Source organism: Tachyglossus aculeatus, chromosome 22 (genome assembly GCF_015852505.1).
Source record: "Tachyglossus aculeatus isolate mTacAcu1 chromosome 22, mTacAcu1.pri, whole genome shotgun sequence".
NCBI classification, from domain to species: domain Eukaryota; kingdom Metazoa; phylum Chordata; class Mammalia; order Monotremata; family Tachyglossidae; genus Tachyglossus; species Tachyglossus aculeatus.
Genome location: NC_052087.1, coordinates 47801963 through 47823966, shown reverse-complemented (window position 1 = coordinate 47823966; position 22004 = coordinate 47801963). Strand labels below are relative to the sequence as shown.

The window sequence follows — 22004 nt, the reverse complement described above, 5'->3', positions numbered from 1 at the left end:
CAAAGCCCGGGCTCTTTCCACTGAGCCACACTGCACATAGAGGTCTCAGTCTTAATCTCCATTTTACAGATGAGGTAACTGAGGCATAGACAAGTGAAGTGACTTGCCCAAGGTCACACAGCAGACAAGTGGCAGAGCCAGGATTAGAACCCAGGTCCTTCTGACTCCCAGGCTCGTGGTTGATCCACTAGGCCAGGTTACATCATAGAGTCCACGATTTCTAGCAAATAATAATAATTCTCTTCTAGACTGTAAGCTGGATGTGGGCAGGGAACATAATAATAATTCTGGTATTTAAGTGCTTACTAAGTGCCAAGCACTGTACTAAGCCCTGGAATAACAAGGGTATTTGTTAAGTGCTTACTATGTGCCAGACACTGTACTAAGCACTGGGATGGACAAGTAAATCCAGTTGGACACAATCCCCATCCCATGTGGGGCTCCCAGTCATTACTTACTGTGTGCAGAGCACTGTATTACTACTACTACTAATAATAATAATGGCATTTGTTAAGCGCTTACTATGTGCAAAGCACTGTTCTAAGCACTGGGGAGGATACAAGGTGATCAGGTTGTCCCACGGGGGGCTCACAGTCATCATCCCCATTTTCCAGATGAGGGAACTGACTCCCATTTATTTATTTATTTTACTTGTACATATTCTATTTCTTTTATTTTGTTAATATGTTTTGTTTTGTTCTCTGTCTCCCCCTTCTAGACTGTGAGCCCACTGCTGGGTAGGGACTGTCTCTATATGTTGCCAACTTGGACTTCCCAAGCGCTTAGTCCAGTGCTCTGCACACAGTAAGCGCTCAATAAATACGATTGAATGAATGAATGAATGAAAATGAAGTGACTCGCCCAAAGTCACACAGCTGACAAGTGGCGGAGCCTGGATTAGAACCCATGACCTCTGACTCCCAAGCCCGGGCTCTTTCCACTGAGCCACACTGCTTCTACTAAGGGCTTGAAAAGTATAATTCAGCAACAAATCGAGACAATCCCTACCCAACAACGGGCTCTCAGTCTAGAAGAAGGGAGATGGACATCGAAACAAGTGAACGGGCATCAATAGCATCAATCATCATCATCATCAATCGTATTTACTGAGCGCTTACTGTGTGCAGAGCACTGTACTAAGCGCTTGGGAAGTACAAAGTACTAAGCGCTTGGGAAGTACAAAGTATATTTATCAATATAAATAACTGTGGTATTGTACTCTCCCAAGTGCTTAGTGCAGTGCTTTGCAGAGAGTAACTACTCAATAAAGAATGATAATAATAATAATGGCATTTATTAAGCGCTTACTATGTGCAAAGCACTGTTCTAATAAATATGACTGGCTGGATGAATAAATGGTTTAAAGCAAGATGACCTAGTGGATAGAACAAGGGCCTGAGAGTCGGTAGGTCATGGGTTCTAATCCAGGCTCTGTGTGATCTTGGGCAAATCCCTTCACTTCTCTGTGCCTCAGTTCCCTCATCTGTAAAATGGGGATTGAGACTGTGAGCCCCATGTGGGACAGGGATTGTGTCCAACCTGATACGGCTGTATCTGCCCCTGTGCTTAGTACAGTGCCTGGTGCACAGGAAGCACTTAGCACATTTATTATTGTTTTCATGTCGGGGTTGGAGAGTTGGTTTTCGAGACGAGAGCGGGGATCGCCGACCGCCCATGCCAGCAAGCAGGGGACTCTGAAGGAGTGACCCCCTTCTATGTTGCCATGGTTACGGAGAAGCGCGCTTCCAGCCTTTCCTGAGCGGAGTCGGCTCTGAAGCAGGCTGGGCCTTCCTTCCCGCCCATGGTGCTGAGTTCTCTGCTCCAGGAACCACTGCCCACGGGGAGAGGGGGAGAGGGAAGGGAGACGTCCACGTCTAGGGAAAACTACTCTCTCACCAATCCCTCCTGGCCTCAGTCCCCAAATCTCGCCTCTCAAACCTCCTGCTGAGGAGGGGTGGAGACCAATCTCTCCAGTCTGAAGAGAGGGAAACTGAGGCACCAGGCCAAAGAAGCTTCCAACCTCCTGGACCTCAATGGCATCTTTCCACAGGGTCCAAGGTACCGCCCCACCCAAACGGTACCCAGATCCCTCAGGCTCCGGCCTGCTCATAAGGGCTCCCGCCCAGGCACGCGGATGGAGTGTAGCGTGGGATTACAAACGCGGAGGCCCATTGTGTCGGAAGCAACGCCTCCTCCTGTCAGCGGGAAAACCAAGCAGAGTCCCAGCTGGGGGACTTCGCTGTAGGTACTGAACAGCCGCAGAGGGACCATTCAACCGCTCAACAGCCGCCCACCCCCTGAAACCACTCATGAGAGGGCAAGGAGACCAGCTGAGCAAGCCGAGGCAGCTGCTCCAGAGCCCGAGAACCAATGTTGACTCCGGTCTTAGCGTGAGGAAGGGGCCTCCTCTCCTAGGGCCAGGTTCTAGAGAGAGCTGGGTTAAAGATGAGGAGTTAAGACCCTAACCTACCCAGGGGATCTGCTGGCTGCTCTGAAAGAGGCATAAAGCCTCTCCTTCCTGGAGGGAAGGGGTGCAGACACCCCTGGATGGGTACTGCCATCAGGAGATGTCCCAAGAACCTCACTCCTGGGCCTCCATTGAGCATCCATGCTGGTCCCAGACCACACTGGCCCTCTGCCCGCCTCGGATTTCGGCCGGGACTTTTTCTACTATTGGGAGAGCGTTCCCGTGTCCCCTTTGGGGGTGAGGGACACATTCCCCACAGGCGGAAGGTGGGAGAAGAGGCTGTGGGGGGAAACAGGGTGACCGAAAGACACCCACCTGAGGGCATTTGAAATTTGAGCCCAGGGAATTTCCAACGGTGCGGAGGAATTGGGGTTTGCAGAGCCTGGAACCTGGAATTGCTGCTCTGGGGGGTAGGGCTGCTGTAGGGTCTTGGTGAAGCTGAACTGATCTCCAAGAAATCCTCTGGCTTCCCCAGCGCAACCACCAGGACCATCATCTTCTTTGCCGTGATGGAGGACAGAGGTTCTCCATCAGTCCTGTCCTGCCTGGGAAACCCAGAAAGGGAAGCTAAAGACAGACAGGCCCCAAACGGACCTGGTAGCCTCCCCGCTCCTCATCCTCTAGAAAGACGGTGGTGAGCGAAGGGGGACTTCTCCCAAAGGGGCTACCTGGGGGAGAGGGCCCAAGCTAGCCCAGTGCCACTGTGACACAAAATTGGGGTTGGAGCATACTGGGAGAGGACCAGCTGACATGGTCAGTCTGGAGGTTGTGAGCGGCCCAGGTGAGGCCTCCCCCAGGACCCCCTTGAGGGGGTCTCCCAACGGGTCTCGGGGGCCTGGCCAGGGGTAAGAGTCCTGAGGGACAGCCGGCCAAGGGGGTCCAGGACTCTGTCTCTCAGAATGGTTTGAAACCCACCCTCTGGCAGCGGAGAGGAGGAAGGCAGCGGCAACGTAAGCCCGAAAGCACTCCCTCCCCAAATCCCCCTGCCATTTTCGCTCTGTTCCCGGAGAAATAAAAGAGAAATAAATTGTCCACCCACACTTGGTTCTTTCTGACAAAGGGAGGTGAGCATTGCTCTGCTCGGAGCGGGTGACGTCTGCAGGGGAGCGCAGGACTGATGTCGGGACCATAGACGCTCTCCGCTCAAAGGAAGGAAAGCGCTGTGGCATCTTTCAGGACCACTGACCCAGCCACACCTCCTCGCTGCCTCCTCTTGACCACCTGCCCTCTCCCCCCTTCCAACCATGCTGCCTCCAGCCCCTCGCCGCGCTTCCCCGGCTGCGGCCCCCACAACCGTGCCACCCCTGTCCCTGCCACCGTGGAGTTCACTTCCCGCCTGGGGTTTCGCACTTGCAGATCCTTCTCTGTCAGTAGCGATGGAGCCACCGCCGGGCGAGACTGAGGGCCCACAGGACCAGCCCAGGGGCCGGGGGCCGCCCCCTCACTCCTCAGATGTTGCCGATGGGCCTGCCCTGGGCCACCCCCGCGGACACCCCCGGACCACGGGAGGCAGCGTGTGCGTGTTCGCCCTCTCCCAGATCTTGGTAAGGATGTGACCGGCCCGGGATCCGCAGTTGGGGTAGACCAGGGGTGGGGACCTGGACTGGGGTGGAGTGGGGGGCCGTGCTCTCGAGGGTGGCCAAGGGCAGCTCTCTACAATACTGGACCCCCATCTTTGCTAAGTCCCCAGCACAGTGGGGCTCAGATGGGGGCCAGACCCGCTGTAAACTGGACTGTCCAATGTAAGACCAGACAAATGGTCATTCTTGGCTTCTCTGACCTGGCCATTTTGACCAAAATGGCAGCTTCAGTGCCCCCCCAGAGTCTGCAGTCCTGTTACTCTGTGTGGGGCAAGGCCATCTGCACGGAAAGCAGGTCTTGGGACTCCCCACTCTGGGCCTTCTCCAGAGGGTCTGAGGCCATTCTCTGCCCTACTGAGAGCTCACCTCCTCCAAGAGGCCTTCCCAGACTGAGCCCCCTTTTTCCTCTCCTCCTCCCCATCCCCCCAGCCCTACCTCCTTCCCCTCCCCACAGCACCTGTATATATGTTTGTTTCTAGACTGTGAGCCCACTGTTGGGTAGGGACCATCTCTATATGTTGCCAACTTGTACTTCCCAAGCGCTTAGTACAGTGCTCTGCACACAGTAAGCGCTCAATAAATACGATTGAATGAATGAATGAATGAATGTCTGTACAGATTTATTACTCTGTTTTACTTGTACATATTTACTACTCTATTTATTTTGTTAATAATGTGCATGTGAGCCCACTGTTGGGTAGGGACTGTCTCTATGTGTTGCCAACTTGTACTTCCCAAGCGCTTAGTACAGTGCTCTGCACACAGTAAGCGCTCAATAAATACGATTGATGATGATGATTTAGCTTTAACTCTATTTGTTCTGACGACTTGACAGTGTCCACATGTTTTGTTTTGTTGTCCGTCTCCCCCTTCGAGACTGTGAGCCCACTGTTGGGTAGGGACCTTCTCTATATGTTGCCAGCTTGTACTTCCCAAGCGCTTAGTCCAGTGCTCTGCACACAGCAAGCGCTCAATAAATACGATTGAATGAATGAATGAATGAATGCAGGGCAGCCTCCTCAGGTCCGTCCCCCTCCCCCAACGGGAGCCAGAAATGGACTCAGCGGACTGACAGTCTTTTAGACTGTGAGCCCACTGTTGGGTAGGGACCGTCTCTATATGTTGCCAACTTGGACTTCCCAAGCGCTTAGTCCAGTGTGCTGCATACAGTAAGCGCTCAATAAATATGATTGATTGATTGATTGATTGATTGATTGACCATAGCAACAGATACGTCACCTTGGTGGCTCAGAGAGACAGGAGGATGGGATTGGACTACCCAGCAGGTCTGACCAGCTTCCTCCTTTGCTCATCACATGGGGTACAGGGCTCTGGGCCTGGGCATCTGATAGGAAGAGTTTTTGTTGGTTATGCAGGATTCCCTCCCTCTGCTACCCCCCCAGAAGCTAAGGCAGATGCCGGAGATTCTAGCTAGGAGCTGCCCATCCGCCAAGCTAGCTCTCTTCCTCCCTTCAAGGCCTTACTGAGAGCTCATAATAATAATAATAATAATAATAATAATAATAATAATAATAATAATGGCATTTATTAAGCACTTACTATGTGCACAGCACTGTTCTAAGCACTGGGGAGGTTACAAGGTGATCAGGTTGCCCACGGGGGGCTTACAGTCTTAATCCCCATTTTACAGATGAGGGAACTGAGGCATAGAGAAGTGAATAATAATCATGATGGCATTTATTAAGCGCTTACTATGTGCAAAGCACTGTTCTAAGCACTAGGGAGGTTACAAGGTGATCAGGTTGTCCCACGGGGGGCTCACAGTCTTCATCTCCTCCAGGAGGCCTTCCCAGACTGAGCCCCTTCCTTCCTCTCCCCCTCCTCCCCCCCTCCATCCCCCGCATCTTACCTCCTTCCCTTCCCCACAGCACCTGTATATATGTATAGATGTTTGTACATGTTTATTACTCTATTTATTTATTTATTTTCCTTGTACCTATCTATTCTATTTATTTTATTTTGTTAGTATGTTCGGTTTTGTTCTCCGCCTCCCCCTTCTAGACTGTGAGCCCACTGTTGGGTAGGGACTGTCTCTAGATGTTGCCAGCTTGTACTTCCCAAGCACTTAGGACAGTGCTCTGCACACGGTAAGCGCTCAATAAATACGATTGATTGATTGATCGCTGGGGGAGAGGAAGAACGATAGATGGGTGGGTGGGCGAGGGGAGCCTCAGAGAGTCATCCGGAGTCATAGGAGCTGTACTTCCCAAGCGCTTAGTACAGTGCTCTGCACATAGTAAGCGCTCAATAAATACGATTGATGATGATGATAGGAGCTCTGACTAACCACCTTCCTCTTGGACTCCCAGCTGGCCTGTGCGGTGTTCTGGTACAGCGGCTACGGGGCTACCGTGGCCCAGAGACTCTCTGACCTGTTGTCTCACGTGACCGGTCCCATGGCCCAACTCCTGACCATCCCAGGGGTGAGTGGATCACGGGGACCTCTGACGGGACGGTGGAGGGCAGGGGATACAGAGCAGAGATCCCCTCACCTGGGGCCAATGCTGACCCTGGGGGTAGACAGAGGGGGGTCTCTCCACCCCCTCCAAGCCTGAACACGCTTAGCCGCCCCCCGGCCTGAGGTTGGGAGTGCTTCTTCCAATTCGGTCTCTATCCATCAACCCATCAGCAGCATTTATTGAGCACCTACTGGGTGCCGCGTGCTGCACTTGGCACTTGGGAGAGAACAAGAGAGTTAGTCGACGCAGTCCTGGTCCTCAAGGAGCTTACAATCTAGCAGAGCTCGCGATTGCCGAGTCCCTGCGGCCTTTGCGGTTGGTCCAGCTTCCTCCCGTCCCCACCGTGTTCAAGGACACACGATTAAAGCGTGTGCTAAGCGCATTTCCAAGTCCCTGCAGCCTTTGCAGTTGGTCCAGCTTCCTCCCGTCCCCATCGTGTACAAGGATACACGATTCCAGCGTGTGCTAAGCGCATTTCCAAGTCCCTGCAGCCTTTGCAGTTGGTCCAGCTTCCTCCCGTCCCCACCGTGTTCAAGGATACACGATTCAAGCGTGTGCTAAGCGCATTTCCAAGTCCCTGCGGCCTTTGCAGTTGGTCCAGCTTCCTCCCGTCCCCATCGTGTTCAAGGATACATGATTCAAGCGTGTACTAAGTGCTTAGAGAAGCAGCGTGGCTCAGTGGAAAGAGCCTGGGCTTTGGAGTCAGAGGTCAGGAGTTCAAATCCCGGCTCCGCCAATTGTCAGCTGGGACTTTGGGCAAGGCACTTCACTTCTCTGGGCCTCAGTTAACTCATCTGTAAAATGGGGATTAAGATTGTGAGCCCCATGTGGGACAACCTGATCACCTTGTATCCCCCCCCCAGCGCTTAGAAGAGTGCTTTGCACATAGTAAGCGCTTAACAAATACCATTGTTATTATTATTATTATTACAGTGCTCTGCACACAGTAAGCGCTTAATAAATACAATTGAATGAATGAATGAAAGGAGACTAGTACCTCCCAGGAATCTCAGGAAGCCCTGAGCATGGCAGGAAGGCAAGGTGAAAGGGCAGAGTTGGGAGACAAGGATGGGTTGTTTTTATTTAATGGTAGTTGTTAAGCCCTTACTATGTGCCAGACACTGTATTAAGCACTGGGGTAGATACAAGGAAATCATCGTCCCGCGTGGGACTCACAGTCTTAATCCCCATTTTACAGATGAGGTAACTGAGGCATAGAGAAGTTAACTGACCTGCCCAAGATGGAGGAGCCGGGATTAGACCCCAAATCCTTGGCTCAGTGGAAAGAGCTCAGGCTTTGGAGTCAGAGGTCAGGGGTTCAAACCCTGGCTCTGCCAATTGTCAGCTGTGTGACTTTGGGCAAGTCACTTAACTTCTCTGCGCCTCGGTACCTCATCTGTAAAATGGGGATTAAGACTGTGAGGCCCCCGTGGGACAAACTGATCACTTTGTAACCTCCCCAGAGCTTAGAACAGAGCTTAGAGCTTCTAGACTGTGAGCCCACTGTTGGGTGGGGACTGTCTCTATATGTTGCCAACTTGTACTTCCCAAGCGCTTAGTCCAGTGCTCTGCACACAGGAAGCCCTAAATAAATACAACTGATTGATTGATTGATAGAACAGTGCTTTGCACATAGTAAGTGCTTAATAAATGCCATTATTATTATTATTATAATAATTATAATATATATAATATATTATATTATATGTAATTATATATTTTATTATATATGTTATTTTATATAATATATTATGTATAATATATAATTATATTATGATAATTATAAAAATAGTATTATATTATAGTAATAATTATAATTATATAATAATTATAATAATATGAGGCCTCTGGTGCCCAGGCCTCTTCCCTATTCACTAGACCACACTGCTTCTCGGGTTGGCAGAGATCCAGGCCTGCTCCAGCCCTCCGAGTGGGGCTGCACGTCACTAATTTTGCTTCGGTCGCCTCAACTGCCTCCTTAGTAACAAGTGGGGGAAATGGCTGACATCTCCCTTTGAAGTGGATTATCGACACCGGATTGTAACCCACTTCCATTAGGGCGTGGAGTCAGACAAGGGTCACTCTCCTTTGGTTATGGTATTTCCTAAGCACTTCCTAAGTATCAAACATTAGGGTAGACCCCAGAGCATCAGATTGGAGCCAGTTCCTGACAGACGTGGGGCTCACAGCCTAAGAGGGAAGAAGGGAAAGTGTCCCCGATTTTACAGGTGAGAAAACGGAGGCCCAGAGAGGTTTAGCGACTTGCTCGCGGTCACCCAGCAGTCAGTGTTAGAGCAGAGCGGGCAGTTCTCTGGACAGGTTGATGTCGTGTGTTGATGTTGTTGGGTGAAGCAGCGTGGCTCAATGGAAAGAGCCCGGGCTTTGGAGTCAGGGGTCATGGGTTCAAACCCCGGCTCCGCCGCTTGTCAGCTGTGTGACTTTGGGCAAGTCACTTCATTTCTCTGGGCCTCAGTGACCTCATCTGTAAAACGGGGATTAAGACTGTGAGCCCCCTTGGGACAACCTGATCACCATGTCACCTCCCCAGTGCTTAGAACAGTGCTTTGCACAGAGTAAGCGCTTAATAAATGCCATTATTACGAGAAGCAGCGTGGCTCAATGGAAAGAGCCCGGGCTTTGGAGTCAGAGGTCATGGGTTCAAATCCCGGCTCCGCCAGTTGTCAGCTGTGTGACTTTGGGCAAGTCGCTTCACTTCTCTGGGCCTCAGTGACCTCATCTGGAAAATGGGGATTGAGACTGTGAGCCCCCTGTGGGACAACCTGATCACCTTGTAACCTCCCCAGCGCTTTGAACAGTGCTTTGTACATAGTAAGCGCTTAATAAATGCCATTATGACGAGAAGCAGCGTGGCTCAATGGGAACAGCCTGGGCTTTGGAGTCAGAGGTCATGGGTTCAAATCCCGGCTCTGCCAGTTGTCAGCTGTGTGACTTAGGGCAAGTCGCTTCACTTCTCTGGGCCTCAGTTACCTCAACTGTAAAATGGGGATTGAGATTGTGAGCCCCCCGTGGGACAACCTGATCACCTTGTAACCTCCCCAGCGCTTTGAACAGTGCTTTGTCCATAGTAAGCGCTTAATAAATGCTATTATTATTATTATTATTATGTTGTCTGGATCCTCCTGGTCTCGGGCTGGGGGCTGACTTGGGTATCTGCTCCTCCCCAGGCCGGGACGAGGTTGGAGAGCTCGGAGACGCCCTGCGTGCTGCTGGCCACGCTGTCTCTGGGCCTGCTTCTGGCGGGGATTCTGGTAAGTTGCCCCTTTCCATCTCGCCAAAGCATCCTTGCCACCCAGGGAGGGGGTGAACCCCTGGCACTCGCGGACGCTGAGGCCGCCGCTGCGTCGGGGGTGTCACACCTACCCCGGCCCTTCAGGCCGGCTTCCTTCACAACCTGGAAAGGTCAGCGTTACCCCCAGAGGGTGGTGGGCAGCTGTCCTGTGGGTGAGGGGAGAAGGCAGCTGGAATCAGGGAAATGTGGGGGGGTCCCCTCCCAGTCACTGCTACATACATGGTGCCCAGATGCCCACGGGGATGGTCTCCCCAGAGGGTGGTGGGCAGCTGTCCGGTGGGTGAGGGGAGAAGGCAGCTGGAATCAGGGAAATGTGTGGGGGTCCCCTCCCAGTCACCGCTACGCACTTGGTGCCCAGATGCCCACGGGGATGGTCTCCCCAGAGGGTGGTGGGCAGCTGTCCGGTGGGTGAGGGGAGAAGGCAGCTGGAATCAAGGAAATGTGTGGGGGTCCCCTCCCAGTCACCGCTACCTATTTGGTGCCCAGATGCCCACGGGAATGGTCTCTGAGGCCCAGTGCCATCTCCTGAATCCAGATCTGCCCATCATTAGCCGTGGGAATAATAATAATAATAATGACAGCATTTGTTAAGTGCTTACTATGTGCAAAGCACTGTTCTAAGCGCTGGGGGGATACAAGGTGATCAGGTTGTCCCACGTGGGGCTCACAGTCTTAATCCCCATTTGACAGATGAGGGAACTGGGGCTCAGAGAAGTGAAGCGACTTGCCCAAGGTCACACAGCTGCCGTGGTGGAGCCGGGATTCGAACCCATGCCCTCTGACTCCAAAGCCCGGGCTCTTTCCATTGAGCCACGCTGCTTCTCAAATGTAAAATGGGAAACTCTGGTCAGAGAGCTGGACTCCCACCTGGAGGCAGGGGGCTTCTGGGGTTGCTGGTGGTTGGGAGTGGGGGGGTTTATTTTATTTTGTTAGTATGTTTGGTTTTGTTCTCTGTCTCCCCCTTTTAGACTGTGAGCCTGCTGTTGGGTAGGGACTGTCTCTATATGTTGCCAATTTGTACTTCCCAAGCGCTTAGTACAGTGCTCTGCACATAGTAAGCGCTCAATAAATACGATTGATGATGATGATGACGGAAAGGGGGTTGGGGCTGGGAGAAAGGGGAGGAATAGACAGTAGCCTGGGCAAGAAAGTGCCCAGGGGGACAGCGGAAAATCTCCGGGACAGACCCTACTCCCATTTCTCAACCTGCTGCCAGAAGCAGCTGGCCCTTAAAGACAGCCTGGACCCATCCAGAAGCTTTCCTGGAGAGGGCGGGGGGTGGGTATGGACTAATAATAATAATAATAATAATAATAATAATAATGGCATTTATTAAGTGCTTACTATGTACAAAGCACTGTTCTAAGCGCTGGGGAGGATACAAGGTGATTAGGTTGCCCCACGTGGTTCTCACAGTCTTAATCCCCGTTTTACAGATGAGGTAACCGAGGCCCAGAGAAGTGAAGTGACTTGCCCCAAAGTCACACAGCTGACAAGTTGCGGAGCCGGGATGTGAACCCATGACCCCCGACTCCAAAGCCCGTACTATTTCCACTGAGCCAGACTAAGCGCTTAGTACGGTGCTCTGCACACAGTAAGCGCTCAATAAATACGATTGAACGAATGAATGAAAACGTCAAAAACTGGAGTGGAGGCAGGCCCTGAGTGGCCTCCTGCTCTGCCCTGAAGGCATGACACGGAAATCTGTGAAGCGTTCCATATTTTTCTGATGATTTTGACACCTGGCTACATTATTTGTTTCGGTGTCTGTCTCCCCCTTCTAGACTGTGAGCCCGTTGTGGGCAGGGATTGTGGTTATTTGTTACTGAATTGCACTTCCCAAGCGCTTAGTACAGTGTTCTGCACACAGTAAGAGCTCAATAACTACGATTGAATGAATGAATGAATGAAATGGCTGCCCCCCGGGGGGCCAGTCAATCAGTCATTCATATTTTTGAGCACTTACTGCGTGCAGAGCACTGTACTAAGAGCTGGGGAGAATACAGTACAACAATAAACAGATACATTTCCTGCCTAAAATGAGGGAGCTGCATTCCTTCATTCATTCAATCCTATTTATTGAGTGCTTACTGTCTGCAGAGCACTGTACTAAGCGCTTGGGAAGTCCAAGTCGGCAACATATAGAAACGGTCCCTACCCAACAACGGGCTCACGGTCTAGAAGGGGGAGACAGACAACAAAACAAAAGATGGAGACAGGTGTCAAAATCATCAGAACAAATTGGCTCAGTGGAAAGAGCTCGGGCTTTGGAGTCAGAGGTCATGGGTTCAAATCCCGACTCCACCACATGTCTGCTGTGTGACCTTGGGCAAGCCACTTAACTTCTCTGAGCCTCAGTTCCCTCATCTGTAAAATGGGGATGAAGACTGTGAGCCCCCCGTGGGACAACCTGGTCACCTTGTAATCTTCCCCAGTGCTTAGAACAGTGCTTTGCACATAGTAAGTGCTTAATAAATGCCATTGTTATTAATAGAACAGTCCCCTTCTAGACTGTGAGCCCACTGTTGGGTAGGGACCGTCTCTATATGTTGCCAATTGGACTTCCCAAGCGCTTAGTACAGTGCTCTGCACACAGTAAGCGCTCAATAAATACGATTGATGATGATGATAGGGACCGTCTCTATATATAGTTGCCAACTTGGACTTCCCAAGGGCTTAGTACAGTGCTCTGCACACAGTAAGCGCTCAATAAATACGATTGATGATGATGATGATGCTAGGGACCGTCTCTATATGTTGCCAACTTGGACTTCCCAAGGGCTTAGTACAGTGCTCTGCACACAGTAAGCGCTCAATAAATACGATTGATGATGATGATGATGCTAGGGACCGTCTCTATATGTTGCCAACTTGGACTTCCCAAGGGCTTAGTACAGTGCTCTGCACACAGTAAGCGCTCAATAAATACGATTGATGATGATGATAGGGACCGTCTCTATATGTTGCCAACTTGGACTTCCCAAGCGCTTAGTACAGTGCTCTGCACACAGTAAGCGCTCAATAAATACGATTGATGATGATGATGATGATGCTAGGGACCGTCTCTATATGTTGCCAACTTGGACTTCCCAAGGGCTTAGTACAGTGCTCTGCACACAGTAAGCGCTCAATAAATACGATTGATGATGATGATGATGCTAGGGACCGTCTCTATATGTTGCCAACTTGGACTTCCCAAGGGCTTAGTACAGTGCTCTGCACACAGTAAACGCTCAATAAATATGATTGATGATGATGCTAGGAACCGTCTCTATATGTTGCCAACTTGGACTTCCCAAGGGCTTAGTACAGTGCTGTGCACACACGCTCAATAAATATGATTGATTGATTAATTAAAGAATTAAAGCTAGAGGGATGTGGGGAGGTAGAGGCTGAACTGGAGAGGTCCCAGGAGAGCGGGCGAGAGCGGCCCGCTCCACTAGTGGAGTCCCGGCTTCCGTGACCCAGGGCCGCCCTCCAGGTTTGGCACCTGGCCCGGACCCCTCCGGGGCCCCCGCCGCCCTCCCCGCCGGAAGACAGACGCCAGTCCGTCAGCCGTCAGCCGTCCTTCACCTACTCCGAGTGGACGGAGGAAGAGGAGGAGAAGATCCAAGAGGACTTCCCGGACCTGGATCCCGTGCCCGAGACCCCCGTCTTCGACTGCGTCATGGACATCAAGGCCGAGACGGATCCGGCCACCCTGACGGTCAAGTCCGTGGGGCTGCAGGAGAGGTAGGATCGCGGGCCCGGGCCGGACGGTGTGCCCGGGAGGGCAGGAACCGGGATTTTTCCCTCTGCCGTCGACTCCCGGGCGCTGGGCATGGTTGTACACATTTATTACTCTATTTATTTATTTATTTATTTCACTTGTACATATCTATCCTATTTATTTTATTTTGTTAGTATGTTTGGTTTTGTTCTCTGTCTCCCCCTTTTAGACTGTACACATTTATTACTCTATTTATTTATTTATTTCTTTTACTTGTACATATCTATCCTATTTATTTTCTTTTGTTAGTATGTTTGGTTTTGTTCTCTGTCTCCCCCTTTTAGACTGTACACATTTATTACTCTATTTATTTATTTATTTCTTTTACTTGTACATATCTATCCTATTTATTTTATTTTGTTAGTATGTTTGGTTTTGTTCTCTGTCTCCCCCTTTTAGACTGTACACATTTATTACTCTATTTATTTATTTATTTCTTTTACTTGTACATATCTATCCTATTTATTTTATTTTGTTAGTATGTTTGGTTTTGTTCTCTGTCTCCCCCTTTTAGACTGTACACATTTATTACTCTATTTATTTATTTATTTCTTTTACTTGTACATATCTATCCTATTTATTTTATTTTGTTAGTATGTTTGGTTTCGTTCTCCGCCTCCCCCTTTTAGACTGTGAGCCCGCTGTTGGGTAGGGACTGTCTCTGTATGTTGCCAATTTGTACTTCCCAAGCGGTTAGTACAGTGCTCTGCGCATAGTAAGCGCTCAATAAATACGATTGATGATGATGATGGTGGGCAGAGGGCCTGGAGGGAGACAGATGTGGTTGATGGACGGGTCGGGGCCCCGTGAGACTCAGGCCTGGGGCCACTTTGGCCCAACCCGCTTCTGAGCCTGGTTAAACCAGGGAGCGGGTTTCCCGGCCACGTGGGATGGGTGACCCCAGTCGACCTTCCGGCCCGGTGCCCCTTGGGCATGATAAGCGCTCAATAAATACAATTGATGATGATGATGTTGCCAATTTGTACTTCCCAAGCGCTTTGTACAGTGCTCTGCACACAGTAAGCACTCAATAAACACGATTGATGATGATGATGATTGGTCAGCTCTCTGGAAGATACTTTGATAAGTATCATTCTATTTATTTATTTATTTATTTATTTTACTTGTACATATCTATTCTATTTATTTTATTTTGTTGGTATGTTTGGTTTTGTTCTCTGTCTCCCCCTTCTAGACTGTGAGCCCACTGTTGGGTAGGGCCTGTCTCTATATGTTGCCAACTTGTACTTCCCAAGCGCTTAGTACAGTGCTCTGCACACAGTAAGCGCTCAATAAATACGATTGATTGATTGATAATAATAATAATAATAATGATGATGGCATTTATTAAGCACTTACTATGTGCAAAGCACTGTTCTAAGCGCTTGGGAGGTGACAATCAATCAATCAATTGTATTTATTGAGCGCTTACTGTGTGCTGAGCACTGTCCTAAGCGCTTGGGAAGTACAAGCTAGCAACATATAGAGACAGTCCCTACCCAACAGTAGGCTCGCAGTCTAGAAGAAGTCTAGACAAGGAGATCAGGTTGTCCCACAGGGGGCTCACAGTCTTAATCCCCATTTTCCAGATGAGGGAACTGAGGCCCAGAGAAGTGAAGTGACTTGCCCAAAGGCACGCAGCTGACAGTTGGCAGAGCTGGGATTTGAACCCACGACCCCTGACTCCAAAGCCCGAGCTCTTTGGAGGCGGTGGGTCTCTGGACACCCGGCTCCATCTCCCTAATCGATCAATCAATTGTAGTTCTTGAGTGCTTACTATGTACAGAGCACTGTACTAAGCGTTTGGGAGAATCCGATACAATTGGTAATAATGATGACTATGGTATTTGTTAAGCACTATGTGCCAAGCACTGTTCAAAGCGCTGGAAGAGATGTAAGGTAATCAGGTTGAACACAATCCCTGTCCCATATGGCGCTCACAGTCTTAATTCCCCATTTTACAGGTGGGGTAACTGAGGCCCAGAGAATAAGAATAATAATAATGATAGCATTTATTAAGTGCTTACTATGTGCAAAGCACTGTTCTAAGCACTGGGGAGGTTACAATGTGATGAGGTTGTCCCACGGGGGGGCTCACAGTCTTCATCCCCATTTTACAGATGAGGGAACTGAAGCCCAGTGAATAACAATAATAATAATAATAATAATAATAATAATAATAATAATAATAATAATGGCATTTGTTAAGCGCTTACTATGTGCCAAGAACTGTTCTCAGTGCTGGGGTGGATACAGCGTTATCAGGTTGTCCCACATGGGGCTCACAGTCTTAATCCCCATTTTACAGGTGAGGTAACCGAGGCCCAGAGAAGTGAAGCGACTTGCCCCGGGTCACACAGCAGACAAGTGGCAGAACCGGGATAAGAACCCACGACCCTCTGCCTCCCGGGCCCGTGCTCTTTCCACTGTGCCACGCTGCTTCACGCTTGGTTGACACAATCCCTGCCCTTGAGGAGCTTACGATCTAGCAGGGGAGATAGTTGTGAAAACAAGTTACAGGTCGGAGAAACAGACTAAGCGTCACCTCGCTGTCCTCCTGAGAAGCAGCGTGGCTCAGTGGAAAGAGCCCGGGCTTTGGAGTCAGAGGTCATGGGTTCAAATCCCAGCTCCGCCGATTGTCAGCTGGGTGACTTTGGGCAAGTCAGTTAACTTCTCTGGGCCTCCGTTCCCTCATCTGTAAAACGGGGATGAAGACTGTGTGCCCCCCGTGGGACAACCTGATCACCTTGTAACCTCCCCAGTGCTTAATACTTTGCACATAGTAAGCACTTAATAAATGCCATCATTATTATTATTATCAGCTGTCAGCACTCCAGCTGGCCATCCTCCTCCGCCCTGCCTCCTAACAGGAGCCAAAACTGGCACATTCGGACTTCAGGGTTCGAGGAGCGGCCCCAGTTTGGCGACATAATAATAATAATAATGGCATTTATTAAGCACTTACTACGTGCAAAGCACTGTTCTAAGCGCTGGGGAGGTTACAAGGTGAGATGAGAGGGAATGAAATGGAGTATAGAAATAGAGAATGAAATCAGAGAAGCAGCGTGGCTTAGAAAGAGCCTGGGCTTGGGAGTCAGAGGACGTGGGTTCTAATCCTGGCTCCGCCACTTGTCTGCTGTGTGGCCTTGGGCAAGTCGCTTAACTTCTCTGTGACCCAGTTGCCTCGTCTGTAAAATGGGGATTAAGACATGTAGGATGGAGTAAGGAGAGACACGGAGGAAGGCAGACATGGAAACCCGTCCTGTGCCGTCCTGCCCCTGAAGGGCTGGGCTTGGGAGTCAGAGGACGTGGGTTCTAATCCTGGCTCCGCCACTTGTCTGCTGTGTGGCCTCGGGCAAGTCACTTAACTTCTCTGTGACCCAGTTGCCTCGTCTGTAAAATGGGGATTAAGACATGTAGGATGGAGTAAGGAGAGACACGGAAGAAGGCAGACATGGAAACCCGTCCTGTCCCGTCCTGCCCCTGAAGGACTGGGCAGAGAATAGGGTGGTCTGTCACTCACTTCTGATCCAGAAGTCAGTGCTATTTATTGAGCACCTACTGAGCGCCCAGCACCCTACTAGGTGCTTGGGAGAGCTCATCAGAAACCAAACACACGTTCCCCGCCTTCAAGGAGCGGCTGCTGTAAGGGTCACGGTGGTCACAGTTGCGACTGAGGACTCTGAGGCGTGAAATGCCTGAAATTTTGCTCCACTACCTGCGGTACCCTACTGATCTTTTTGTTTTATTGCTTGGTTTCATCTCTCCTTATTTATCTGCCACCACATCCCACTCCCCCTTTTCATTTTTATTTTATTTTTAGCTATTTTGGGGGACATTCATTCCTTCATTCAATCGTATTTATTGAGCGCTTACTGTGTGCAGAGCACTGTACTAAGCGCTTGGAAAGTACAACCTGTATATTCTTTCCCAGTACTTAGTACAGTGCTCTGCACATAGTAAGTGCTTAATAAATACTATTACCACCGCTACTATTATTATTACTACTACTCACTCCTTTTATTCATCCCCCCTCCCAGCCCCGCAGCACTTATGTACATATCTGAAATTGATTTATTTCTATTAATGTCTGTCCCGCCCCCAGACTGTAAGCTCATTGTGGGCGGGGAATGTTTCTGTTTATTATTGTACTCTCCCAAGTGCTTAGTACAGTGCTCTGCACACAGTAAGCACTCAATAAATACAACTGAGTAAGTACTACTATTACTACTACTACAAATGGACAAACTAAGCTCCCTCTTTCCTACCACTCACTTCTGCATCACCCTGAATTGTTTCCTCTGTTCTTATTCCCCGCTCCCCTCCCAGCCCCACATCACTTATGCACATATCTGTCATATATTTAATTGTATTATTGTCTGTCTCCCCCCAAAAAACTGTAAGCTCGTTGTGGGCAGGGAATGTGTCCATTCATTGTTGTTTTATACTCTCCCGAGTGTTGAGTACAGTACTCTGCGCACGGTCAGTGCTCAGCAAATACGATCAAATGAAAGAATGGGTGAGTAAATGGATGGATGGATAATATGATGGGGTGTATTAAGTGCTTACTATGTGCAAAGCACAGTTCTAAGCTCTGGGGAGGTTACAAGGTGATCAGGTTTTGTTGCCTGTCTCCCCCTTCTAGACTGTGATCCCGCTGTTGGATAGGGACCATCTCTATATGTTTCCAACTTGTACTTCCCAAGCGCTTAGTACAGTGCTCTGCACACAGTAAGCACTCAGTAAATACGATTGAATGAATGAATGAATCAGGTTGTCCCACGGGGGGCTCACAGTCATCATCCCCATTTTACAGATGAGGGAACTGAGGCCCAGAGAAGTGAAGTGACTCACCCCGAGTCACACAGCTGCCAAGTGGAGGAGCCGGGATTTGAACCCCTGAACTCTGACTCCAAAGCCCGGGCTCTTTCCACTGAGCCACACTGCTTCCCCGTGGATGGGGATGATGGATGCCCCGCTCCTGCCGCAGGAGCTGAGGAGATCTCCGAGATTGGGAAGGAGCGTGGCAAAGTGGGTAGAGCACTTGCCTGGGAGTCGGAAGGTCATGGATCCTCATCCCTCATCTGCCTAGGCAGATCATCAGACAAAAACTCCTCACTCTTGGCTTCAAATCTGTCCAACCCCTCGCCCCCTCCTACCTCACCTCCCTTCTTCTCCTTCTCCCCATCCTAGGAGGAGCAGTGTGGCTCAGTGGAGAAGAGCCCGGGCTTTGGAGTCAGAGGTCATGGGTTCGAATCCCGGCTCTGCCACATGTCTGCCGTGTGACCTTAGGCAAGTCACTTAACTTCTCTGAGCCTCAGTTCCCTCATCTGTAAAATGGGGATTAAGACGGTCAGCCCCCCGTGGGACAACCTGATCTCCTTGTAACCTCCCCAGCGCTTAGAACAGTGCTTTGCACATAGTAAGCGCTTAATAAATGCCATTATTATTATTATTATTCTCCAGCCCAGCCCACACCCTCCGCTCCTCTGCCACCACTAACCTCCTCACTGGGCCTCGTTCTCGCCTGTCCCACCGTCGACCCCTGGCCCATGTCCTTCCCCTGGCCTGTAATGCCCTCCCTCTGCCCATCTGCCAATCTAGCTCTCTTCCTCCCTTCAAAGCCCTACTGAGAGCTCACCTCCTCCAGGAGGCCTTCCCACACTGAGCTCCCTCCTTCCTCTTCCCCTCCCCATCCCCCCCACCCTACCTCCTTCCCCTCCCCACAGCCCCTGTATATATGTTTGTAGAGATTTATTACTCTATTTATTTGACTTGTCCATATTTACTATTCTATTTATTTTATTTTGTTAATATGTTTCGTTTTGTTGTCTGTCTCCCCTTTCTAGGCTGTGAGCCCGCTGTTGGGTAAGGACCGTCTCTATATGTTGCCAACTTGTACTTCTGAAGTGCTTAGTACAGTGCTCTGCACACAGTAAGCGCTCAATAAATACGATTGAATGAATGAATGAATGAATACAACTGAATGAATGAATGAATCATGATCATCCTCCTCTGTGGTGCCCGGAGAACACTGGCCCAGGGGAACATGGAGTGAGGCACGGGGGAGCCCGGCCCGGCGTGTCTCCATGTTTGGTTTTGTTGTCCGTCTCCCTCTTCTAGACCGTGAACCCGCTGTTGGGTAGGGACCGTCTCTATATGTTGCCAACTTGGACTTCTCAAGCGCTTAGTACAGTGCCCTGCCACACAGTAAGCGCTCAATAAACACGATTGAATAAATGACTGAATTTGTTTTATTTTATTTTGTTAATACGTTTGGTTTTGTTGTCTGTCTCCCCCTTCTAGACTGTGAACCCGCTGTTGGGTAGGGACCGTCTCTATATGTTGCCAACTTGGACTTCCCAAGCGCTTAGTACAGTGCGCTGCACACAGTAAGCGCTCAATAAATACGATTGAATGAATGAATGAATGGACTGACTGAATGAATGAATCATGATCATCCTTCTCGGTGGTGCCCGGAAAACAATCAATCAATCAATCGTATTTATTGAGCGCTTACTGCGTGCAGAGCACTGTACTAAGCGCTTGGGAAGTACAAGATGGCAACATATAGAAACAGTCCCTACCCAACAGTGGGCTCACAGTGAGGCACGAGGGATCCTGTCCCAGCCTGTCTCTGTGTTTGGTTTTGTTGTCCGTCTCCCCCTTCTAGACTGTGAACCCGTTGTTGGGTAGGGACTGTCTCTATATGCTGCCGACTTGTACTTCCCAAGCGCTTAGTCCAGTGCTCTGCACACAGTAAGCGCTCAATAAATGCAATTATTGAATGAAAGAATGAATACAACTGAATGAATGAATGAATCATGATCATCCTCCTCTGTGGTGCCTGGAGAACACTGGCCCAGGGGGACAAGGAGGGAGGCACGAGGGAGCCCGGCCCGGCCCGTCTCCATGTTTGGTTTTGTTGTCCGTCTCCCCCTTCTAGACTGTGAACCCGTTGTTGGGTAGGGACCGTCTCCAGATGTTGCCGACTTGTGCTTCCCAAGCGCTTAGTACAGTGCTCTGCGCACAGTAAGCGCTCAATAAATACGATTGAATGTATGAATGAACTGAATGAATGAATGAATCATGATCACCCTCCTCTGTGGTGCCCGGAGACACGGAGGGAGGCACGAGGGAGCCCGGCCCGGCCCGTCTCCATGTTTGGTTTTGTTGTCCGTCTCCCCCTTCTAGACTGTGAGCCCGCTGTTGGGTAGGGACCGTCTCCAGATGTTGCCCACTTGTGCTTCCCAAGCGCTTAGTCCAGTGCTCCGCACGCAGTAAGCGCTCAATAAATAGGATTGACTGAATGAATGGGGCGGTCCAGCTGCCCCCCTGCCCTGGGCCCGGGCCCGTCCGGCGGGGAAGGCCCTGAGCTGGGGCCTGCTGTCTTCCAGGAGGGGCTCCAACGTCTCCCTGACTTTAGACATGTGCACCCCGGGATGCTCCGAGCAGGGCTTCGGCTACGTCATGTCTCCCCGCGAGCAGTCGTCCAGGGACTACCTACAGAGCGCCTCCCGCGTGCTGACGGCTGGGGAGCTGCACGAGAAGGCCCTCGACCCGTTCCTGCTGCAGGCCGAGTTCTTTGTGAGTACCCGCACTCCTGGGGACTGGGCTCGCCCCTTTTTTCTAATGGTATTTGCTAAGCACTAACGATGGGCCAGGCACTGTACTAAGCGCTGGGGTAGATACAAGCTCATCAGTTTGAACACAGTACCTGTCCCTAATAATAATAATAATAATAATGGCATTTGTTAAGTGCTTACTATGGGCCAAGCACTGTTATAAGTGCTGGGGGGGTACAATAATAATAATAATAGCATTTATTAATCAATAAATGTTATAAGTGCTGGAGGATACAATAATAATAATAATAGCATTTATTAAGCACTTACTATGTGCAAAGCACTGTTCTAAGCACTGGGGATACAATAATAATAATAATGGCATTTATTAAGTGCTTACTATGTGCAAAGCACTGTTCTAAGCAGCGGGGATACAATAATAATAATAATAATAATGGCATTTATTAAGCGCTTACCATGTGCAAAGCACTGTTCTAAGCACTGGGGATACAATAATAATAATAATGGCACTTATTAAGCGCTTACTATGCGCAAAGCACTGTTCTAAGCGCTGGGGAGGTTACAAGGTGACCAGGTTGTCCCACGGGGGGCTCACAGTCTTAATCCCCATTTTACAGATGAGGGAACTGAGGCCCAGAGAAGTGAAGTGACTTGCCCAAAGTCACCCAGCTGACAGTTGGCAGAGCCAGGGTTTGAACCCATGACCTCTGACTCCAAAGCCCGGGCTCTTTCCATTGAGCCACGCTGCTTCCCTTTATTGAGCGCTTACTATGTGCCAGGCACTGTTCTGGGCTCTGGGGAGGTTGCAGGGT

General features: G+C 50.0%; 1 protein-coding gene across 1 annotated transcript in view; it reads left to right on the top strand.

Moving 5' to 3' along the window:
• Positions 1-22004, top strand: part of PTPN5 (protein tyrosine phosphatase non-receptor type 5) — a 101555-nt gene that overhangs the window by 54650 nt on the left and 24901 nt on the right. The window contains exons 3-7 of the mRNA XM_038764268.1: positions 3824-4011; positions 6378-6491; positions 9713-9796; positions 13319-13569; positions 21004-21193. Coding sequence (XP_038620196.1) covers positions 3824-4011; positions 6378-6491; positions 9713-9796; positions 13319-13569; positions 21004-21193 — 827 coding nt within the window. The remainder of the gene's footprint in view (positions 1-3823; positions 4012-6377; positions 6492-9712; positions 9797-13318; positions 13570-21003; positions 21194-22004) is intronic.